General features: G+C 53.2%; 1 protein-coding gene across 5 annotated transcripts in view; it reads left to right on the forward strand.

Annotated features, from left to right (window-relative positions):
• Window positions 1-9,312, forward strand: part of Actn4 (actinin alpha 4) — a 71,328-nt gene that overhangs the window by 41,129 nt on the left and 20,887 nt on the right. For all 5 annotated transcript variants that reach the window (XM_010632821.1, XM_010632822.1, XM_010632824.2 and 2 more), the window contains exons 2-5: window positions 4,355-4,469; window positions 4,729-4,848; window positions 7,887-7,973; window positions 8,989-9,076. In XM_010632821.1, the coding sequence (XP_010631123.1) occupies window positions 4,355-4,469; window positions 4,729-4,848; window positions 7,887-7,973; window positions 8,989-9,076 (410 nt within the window). The remainder of the gene's footprint in view (window positions 1-4,354; window positions 4,470-4,728; window positions 4,849-7,886; window positions 7,974-8,988; window positions 9,077-9,312) is intronic.

Here is a 9,312-nt window from a genome sequence, read left to right on the forward strand (position 1 = left end):
TTTTTTTTTTTTTTTGTAGTTCAGGCCGGCCCTGAATTCACTATGTAGCCCGGGCTGGCCTTTAACTCAGGTAATCCTCCTGCCTCAGCCTCGGAGTGCTGGGATTATGGGTGTGTGCCACCACCCCCGGCCAGTGTGACCTTTGAAAAGTCCCTGAAGGCTCCCTGCCTCACTCCCTCCTTTCCTTATACTTTGACTACTTCTCTACTTACACTTGTGCGGTTCCCATTGTCTCAGTCTCCCTTATACTTGTGTATTTCTTTCTCACCATTCAGATCAGTGTATGAAAGTTAACCTCCTCAAGGAAACTTCCACTCAATCAGGTGCTGCCGATTGTGTTAAGACAGTGGACACAGATAATAGCTGATACTTGAGGGGGCCTTCTGAAGCCTTGGTTCTTGGCTGTGAATCCAGCCTGTCCTTCCTCAGCTTTCGAGGAATGACTAATGTGGGTACGGCCCTTTGCCTCTCAGGCCCTCAGCATGTTCGTCTGTGAAATGAGAGCAGTAACAGCACCTGCCCCATCAGATGGTGGGAGCATGAGGGTCCCTGGCACATAGCTGGCTCTGGAACATCTGCTGTGGTTGGCATTGCCATTTTTGCCAAGGGTGTTGCTCCCTGTGTTGGACTCATGGGATCCTCTTTCTCCGCAGCCTCGGAGTCACATGAGTACCACCCTGTCTGCCCGTGGTCCCTGAGGCCTTCCGCACGGGCCCAGCCCTGGTGGACACGCAGCTGTGCCTGTTGAGGAAATGAATGTGTGGGACCCCACACAGCCCAGGGTGTTGCAGGACACGTGGGACCTGTCAGCAGTGCTGTCTGTAGCTCACACCCGAGAACGTCACACAGTGGAGTACAAGAGGCCTCAATCTATAGAAACTGCCCCTTTACTTAATCCTCTGCACACATCTTAGTCTAAACCAGCGAGGAAGAGGAAGGATCTAAGAGAGTTATTTTGTAACCAAGTGGAAGAAACTATGACTTTTTAATTCCAACTCCAGCTCTTCCTCACCAGTCTCCCTGCATGGAGAGGTGATGTCTGTAGTTGCTTCTTCCCTGAGGTGGCCTCCTGAGCCTCCTTCTAGGAAGAAACATGTCCAAGCAAGGCATAGCCTGAGGGCAGGAGGTCTTCTGGGGATCCCTGGACCGTGTTGGATTCTGGGTCAGGAGGGAGTCTCTCAACTCCACACGTGGGTGTTCTCCCCAAGCACCTGGTCTGTGTCCTGTGGGAGGCTCTGCATGCTTCCAGTCAGGAAGACAGATGCACACGGCCAGCCACCATTTGTTTAAAAATAGACCTTTCTTTGACATATGTAGAGCACTACTTAATCTGTGCCAGGCATGGTGCTAAGTGATTCACTGGCATCATTTGTTTAATCCTCATCTTAGGAGAGATTATGGCCCTCATTCATCAGCGTGGAAAGGAAGCTCATCACTTGCCCAAGGTTGTGGCAGGTTGCCTCAGTGACAGAGGAAGACTTGAATGCAACTTTCTGTGAGCCCCAAGCTACAGCTCTTGTTTACTACACAGAGGGTGAGCAAAGGTGGAATGTGTTTGAAGGTCAGGTATGGCCGCCACCTCTGTGCAGACAGCTGGCCAGGATGCGGGTGAATGAGGTTTGTTCAGCACCTCCACTGGCTGGAGTGGGAACCATCTGCAGAGGGTCTCCTGCAGTCCCATTTCCCACCAGGAGTCAGCTGAAGTCCTTTGCAGAAGAGACAGGATGCTGTGCTGCTCTTCTTGGGAACTGAATAGGAAGCAGTCAGTCAGTCATGGTGTGTGTGATTCATCTGGCACAGGGACTATGACAGATGCTTTACATGCATCTCCCCTCATTAATCTTTAGAACCAACTGCAGGAGGTAGATTCTGATAAATCTGTCTTACGGGGAAGAAAACGGGTTTTAGAGGTAAAGTCACTTGGTTGGACACAGAACAAGTAAGCAGAGGAGCTGGCAGTTACCCAGGTCTGTACCCTTCCAGAATGTGTGGGATCAACCCACACCAGGGAAGGTGGGGAGGTACCTCCTCGACCTGTCTCCCCATAGCACACTGCAGCACTAGAAAAACTAACTCACCCTCCAGGAACTGCCCACTTGCATCCTCAGGATTTGAGTTGTGACTTAGCCACTTTTTTGTCCAATAGTGTCTTTTGGGTACAAGCAAGAGCAGAGACCTGGCATCCCTGGCCTGGCCACTTCCTGCCCCGCCCCATCTGTTGCTTCCCTCTGTGTGACAGGGCCTCTGAGCCCTGTACTTGTCCTGTACCTGGGCCTCACAAAGACATGTGAGATACCCCTCCTGTCCCCTTGGAGCTCACACGTGGTATGGGAGCCAAGGGTATGATGGTGAGGGGAGGCAGGGGTCAGAGGACGTGCTCTACAGAAAGGGTGGCAGGATTTCCAAGGCCAGAGCTTGGGTGGGGGTTGCCAGGCCCCGCGAGGCTCAGGACTGCCGCTTACTAAGAACTGCGTTGTGCTCCGTAGGCGTCATCACCTGGAGTTGCGGTGCTGACTGTGCCCCGGGTGGAATCTTTATTGCTATGTTATAGAAGAGGAAACAGGCTTGAGTGTTGGAACCAGCCTTCTGGCCCTCGTTTGTCTGAATTCAGAGTTGTGTGTGAGAGAAGCAGAGGGAACGAAGGGGAGGAGGTTCTCCTTAGTGCAGACCTGCTTTACAGCCCATCTTCTCAGGGACTCCAGCTGTGGGGAGATAGAAGAGGAAACATAACTGTTTGAGACTGGAGAGAGGTGCTGGGAAGCAGTCTGCACAGAGGAGGCCATTCGGGTTGGGGGACACAATGGAATGGCATCCTGGAGGGGCTGTGTGACAGGCTGCCTTTTGAGAGATGGGGGGTGCCCCATGGCAGAGGCTTCCTCAGCTGGGGTGGGGGTGACATCATGCAGCCAGGAGGGGCCTTTGTCTCCACCTTTTTGAGAGGCTGGGCAGAGTGATCTGACCACCTTCATTTGGCCCCATTCAGGTTTGGAAGGAAAGGAAGCCTCATGCTGGGTCTGCACTGTGGGGCAGCCTACTCCTCAGCAGCATCTTTGTCTGGGAGGAGTCTCCTGTTGAGTCTCTATGAGCAGACCTGATGGCGGTTGTCAAAACACATGGTGCTAGGGCAGAGGCCCCGCAGATGCCCCCCATGTGGCCTTTGCCTACACCCTGGACTTGGAATGTCCTCTTGCAGGATCCTGGCAGTCTGCCCACTTCTCTTCCAGCCCCTGCAGATTGAGGGGGCAGGCATGGTATAGGGTACAGAGGCTACTAGGGGAATGGGAAGCTTTGGGTTTTTCCCAGACCCTGCGGGTCAGTGGAGGAAGATGTCTGGACGTATTGGTGTTAACGAGTGATGATGTGAGCCACTTGTGTGGCAGTGATGTTTGGTAACGTGTCCCAGCTAGCAGGGACTGAGTGGCCCTGTGCCCGAGTGTTCTGCCACATTGTCAGTGCAGTCAGGCCTGGAACTTAAGCTTCTTTTTAGGGCCTTCTCTACCAGAATATGCCTTTTCACCTTCCAGCTGATCCTCCAAAACTTTCTTCTCAGCTGTAGTTGCCTTTCTGTGTCTTCCAGCCCCCTCTATAATGCAGCGGGCCTAAAGATTTGGAAGGATGAAGCACGCATGGAATATTCTTCAGAAAGCCCAGGGCATTTGGCCTACAGGAAACCCAGCTGCGTGGGAACATACCTAGGATTTAGGCTCTACATTTCTGGCCTTTTAGGGGAGGCTGCTGCAGGGCCACCCTAAGCTCAAAGAAAGATAAGAAAACCCTGAACTTGTAAGAAGGCTTTTCATTCCCAGCTGCTTTCCTGTCCCGGGTCATACATACCTAATGATGAATGGGAAAGTCACAGCTTGAGCCAGTGCCTGGCTGGGACCTGTGGTCTGTCTGGGAATGAGAAGTGAGGGTCCTTGAGGGCAGGGCCCTGCCTGTTGTTTGTAGCCTGAAGGACCTGCTGCTCAATCCGGCTTGCAGAGCAGGTATGATGATGAGTGGTAGCACTAGTGCCTGGTTTGTGTACTGGCTCCCTTGTCGCTGTTGAGCATTGTGGAAACCATGCCTGCTGTCCAGTTTGCCAGAGTTGGATTCAAGTCCAAGTCCTGCTGCATACCGCCCATGTGACTGTATGGCCAATGTTCTAAGTGGGACTGAGTTTCCTTGTAGCTATCTACCTGAGTCATTGTAAAGGTCAGAAATAATGTAGGTAGATGATGGCACCAGGATCTGGCCACAACCCAGTGTGTTATGGTGGCCACTGTCCTTCCGGGGTCAGGGCTGTGGCCTGCACTTTAATAGAGAGCCCCAGCAGCTGGGCTGACCCTCTGCTACTCTATGTTCTGTTCCCTAGACCTTCACAGCCTGGTGCAACTCCCACTTGCGCAAGGCAGGCACACAGATAGAGAACATCGATGAGGACTTCCGAGATGGGCTCAAGCTCATGCTACTCCTGGAGGTCATTTCAGGTGAGGCTCACACTGGCGCAGTGCAGCTCACACTCAGGCCAGATGCCCTGTCCCTGCCGGTCTGGGAGACACTGCCCACCCAGCTGCCCATGACTGCCGAGGAAGAGACTGCAACCCTTTCCATAGTATTAGCCTGTGTCTGAGTGTCAGCCTGTGCGCGGGGGTCAGAGTGGCTTGTGGATTGGTGGGGGCCTGCATTTGGAAGGCAGAGAAACACTAAGGCTTCTGTCTCCCTTCCCTTTCTCCCTGCTTCTCTCAGGGGAGCGGTTACCTAAGCCCGAGCGGGGGAAGATGAGAGTACACAAGATCAACAATGTGAACAAAGCCTTGGACTTCATCGCCAGTAAAGGAGTCAAGCTGGTCTCTATTGGGGCAGAAGGTGAGCTCAAGGTGGGGCTGAGTTCGTGACCTTCACTCTGAGGTGCAGCATCTACATTCTGCCCACATGAAGTGTCTTGGTGATGGAGTACCTGGGGTTCTTGAAGCCCCAAGACATACTCAGCAGTGACTGCAATGACTGCCCTCCCCATCACTACCGACATCCTGCAGAAAAAAGTCCCTGTGGGTGCACTCTGAATCTGGGAGGTACAGTACAGCCAACTCTGAGGTAGGAGTGGCTTTGACTGGGACTCTGGACACTCATCCTCTTTGCCCTGAGCCTGACAGACAATAGCAGACATGTAGCCTGGCCTCTATGCCAGGAGCTCTGCTGCCATCAGCCCTACCTGGTGGGTGTGGGAAGGAGGGAATGTAGGCATGAGACAGGGACTATGGGCCTCAGGCAGGGCACTGGGATGTGCAGAGGCCAGGTCCAGTTCCCACACTTTGTCCTGGGCAAGCAAGCTGGGGGAGTCTGGCCTCAGGCCACACCAGGACCCTCTTTGTCTCTAGTAGATGCCCAGTTCCACCTTCCTCAGGGCCCCGGTTGGGTGTAGAGGTGCTTTTGGAGATGAGCTACAGCCTGATGGGGCCCAGAAGCTCAGCAGCAGCCAGGGCTCACAGTTCTGCTCATTAGTCAGAGCAGGGTTTCTTGCCCTGACATCTATGTTGTCCCAGCTTCTAGAAAAACAAAGAAAACTAATTGCTGTTAATGACAGGGCCCAGAGAGTCTGGCCAGGACTCCAGGGCAGAATGTGTGTACTGAGTTCCAGGGTCTTGCCCCAGCCCCAGACCTCTCTGAGGAAGGGCGCCAAGCCTTGCATGCCACAGTCGAGGTGGTTGATGTTTGTTTTTTTTAAAAAATCAAAACCCAAAAATTCAGTCAGGCCCAGAGATTTTCTGTCCTTGCATGGATCTTTCCTCTGGGCCCCTTGCCAGCCTTCTGCTTCTCACAGCTGCATTTGTTTTGCTCAAACGCTGGTCTGTAAATACAGAAGGGGTTAGGGATAGACCGTGGCAGGCCTCAGTTTCATTTGGAGAAGAACTCTTGTCTGAAAATTTTCCCTCTTCACTCCCAAATCCCTGTGACCATCAGGCCCTGGGACAAAGCTGGAAGGTGGCCCAGGGAAGATGTTCCGCAGCTTGGGGCACCTGAGAACCCTAGCTGCTGGGCCTTCTTCTCCCTGCACATGCATACCGCCTGCCTGACAGTTTCAGGAGCATGATGACTTCCTTGCGGGGATTATGAGAAGGGACAGCAGTCGGGGGCACAGCTGCAGGTCAGAGGAGGAGCTGGTGGCATGTCACAAGAGACCACCTTCCTCCACTCCCCAGAGCCTCCCAGGAGCACCAAGCCCCCACGGGCAGCCTGCACCCATAGCACTGGGGTATACTTGGGCCATTGCTCTGGAGGCCACCCTTGGTGCTCATAGCTTTCCCAAGGGGAGAGCTGTGTTCACCCCATGCTGGGAAGGGGCAGGTGGCTCTCCCTGGTGGGGCCCCAGGGCAGGACCAGAACAGGGAGGTGGTCCCTCCCCTGCCTCCACGCGGTAGACTGAGTGTATTTCCTCATCCTGTAATAGGAGAGCTGAAAGCCGCCCTCAGCTCTAGGCTCCTGGCTTGGCCTGGCAACTCCTCCACGGTGGCTGACAGAACCCCTTTCCCTCTAAGAGGTCTCTGGGTGACCACTCTACTCCTTCCAAGCCCTCCTACCCTCAAGTTTTCTAGTCCCGAGGATCAGAGACTCAGATTCTCCTTCACCTAGCCCTTCCCAGGTGGCTGTGGTGGTGGAGCTGCTCCGTCTGGCCATTGTCTCACCCTTTCTTCTTCTGAAGCCATTTTGCCCTAACTCCTGTTTTCTGGGTTGAGATTTGGGACATCAGAAAGCTTAGGACTGGGCAGGACAAGGGCTTCTTAGAAAGAGAGCAACAGAGCCGGGGATTTAGCTCAGTGGTTCTGCCGCCTGCTTCACAAGCGCAAGGTCCTGAGTTCGATCCCCAGTACCAAAAAAGAAAGAAAAGAAAAGAAAAGCAGTGACAGAAGCGATTCCTGACATAACAAGAAAGGGCTTGTGGGAGGAGAAGGTCCAGCCACTTGAAGGAAAGGACTTGGGTGCCTTTTGTGGATAGACAGAGGTGTGAAGTCTTCAAAGTAAGAAAGAGCCTAGCTTGGAGTATTCTTGTTTGCCTGTAACCCCAGCAGCATTCACTGGGGCTGAGGCAGGAGGGTAAGTTCAAGCCCAGCTTGGAAAACTTAGTGAGACCCTGTCTCAAAAAATTTAAAAAGGGCTGGGGATATGGCTCAGTGCAAAGGGTTCAGTCCCTACTGCACGCACGTGTGCGCACACACACACACACACACACACAGTTCGCTCGCCCACACTCTCAGTAAGAAAGAACTTAGCTTGATGAGGGGGTACAGCCAGAGGGCACTAGGAGGGGACAGGGGACAGCAGGCTAGGGCTGGGTGGCTTGCGCCAGGGATCAACATGTCATCGCCAATGCAGTGGAGCTTTCAACAGTGACATGATACAAATCTGACACAAGAGGCTGCGGTAAAGGAGTGGACTGAAGAGATCCACAGAAGCAGCCAGGTCATGCTCTGGGAAGAGGGTAGTATGGCTGGAAGGAGGTGGTGGATTCTCAACACTGACTAAGCAGAGACTGAAAGTCTTAGCCTCAAGACAGGCACTGCTTGAATAAAGAGTTATGCTGAGCAGTGAGGGCCCTGACAGAGAAGGGCCACACACCGGGACAGTCCTCTCACAGAGCAGGCTTGTGAGCTGCATCACTACAGTGAGCTGGCAGAGGGGTTGGGGTCGTGTAGCCCAGGAAACACATGTAGAGACCTATGGTGGAATGCTGGTGGTGGTAGCAGGTTTGCAAAACAGTCTGCCTAGCGAATGTGGGGCACGTTTCTCCTGGGGTGGAGGCAGCGGCCTGGTATCCAGTCCTGGGATCAGGTGGCCTCTGGGCAGGGTGAGGGGCCTCACTCCAGTTTAACAGCCTTTGCTCCCTCTGCCTCCTTCCCTGTATGCAGAGATAGTGGACGGCAATGCAAAGATGACCCTGGGAATGATCTGGACCATTATCCTGAGGTTCGCCATCCAGGACATCTCTGTGGAAGGTAAGAGATCATACAGAACCAGGAAATTTTGCCATACAACTTATAATCACAGCACTTGGGAGGATTGTGAATCCCAGGCCAGCCTGAGCTACATGAGAGAACCCATCTCAAAAAGCCAAAAAAAAAGGTGAAGGTGATGGTGTTGAAAACCACCCTTTTGCCCTCCAGGAACAAGTTAGGTTAGAATTCCTGAAATTTTGCTTTTGTGCTTCAAGCATCTTCCCTGCTTCCTTGGGGTGACTCCCAGAGACTGCCCTACACAGGAGTGTGTGGTCACCGGGTGCAGGTGACGGAGATCCTCCAGCCTTTCCTGCCTCTCCACTGTGGGTCCCCCAAAGCGCTAATGTTCTCAGAGCCTCCAGCTCACAGACCCCCCACATTACCTCATGAAGCCTGAGTCACGGAGAGAACTAGTGATGGAGCTGGGCCTGGGCCCATTCTCCTGCTTGACACCCCCATCTCCCTGGGACCTCTTCCTCAGAGGACCTAGTCAGGTCCATTCTGGGATAGGCTTCATGTTTCTCCAACCACCAGTGTGCCACAGAGGAGAAAAACTGCCAGACCAAGCATGTGCAGGGGCACTCAAATGCCGGGTTACAGTAGTGACCAGGACACTCTTGATCCCTGCCCTCATAGGATTCTTGTCCTAAGGAGCAAAAGAGGCCAGGGTGGGCGTTCAGGGCTCCTTTGACAGTGCTCTGGTGGCTAAAGGCAGGCTTTGTGGTCAGGGACACAGCACAAGCTCAGGTTCTGGTGCAGCTGCTTTCTTGAGTAGCCTTGAGCAGGTGACTTCTTGGGACTGTGAGGGTTAGGCTGGGCCATACTTACTGTCACTCATGATGGGTCCATCCGTGTCCAGAATGAGGCAGCTGTCCCTACTGCTGTTGTGATATCTGATGGTCTCCTTGGGTTTTGTTTGCTCTCAGGCCTGACGCTAAAAGTCCCCTCCAGCTTGGGATGAGAGTTCTCAGGGATTGTTCTCGAGCCAGTTTCATTGACCTTATGTGTTTTGCAGAGACTTCTGCCAAGGAAGGGCTCCTTCTCTGGTGCCAGAGAAAGACTGCGCCATATAAGAATGTCAACGTGCAAAATTTCCATATCAGGTGAGCTCCTTGCCAGAGCATCCTTCTTCTCATCCTCCTACTTCATTCCAGGACTTAAGGTGTTTCCTCCTGCCTACCACTGAAATGCTCTCCCTCAGTGAGTCCCTGCTCCTGTAGGAAAGTCTCCTGTTCCTCCGCAAGGAGGAGACGGTCACATCCTGAAAGCAGTAAGGTCTGCCACTCCCCAGAGCCTTATAGAGCCTTCTTCTTTTTTTTTTTTTTTTTTTTTTTTTTTT

The sequence above is a fragment of the Fukomys damarensis genome, unplaced genomic scaffold, assembly GCF_012274545.1.
Source record: "Fukomys damarensis isolate Sample0158 unplaced genomic scaffold, DMR_v1.0_HiC HiC_scaffold_19, whole genome shotgun sequence".
Taxonomy (NCBI): Eukaryota; Metazoa; Chordata; class Mammalia; order Rodentia; family Bathyergidae; genus Fukomys; species Fukomys damarensis.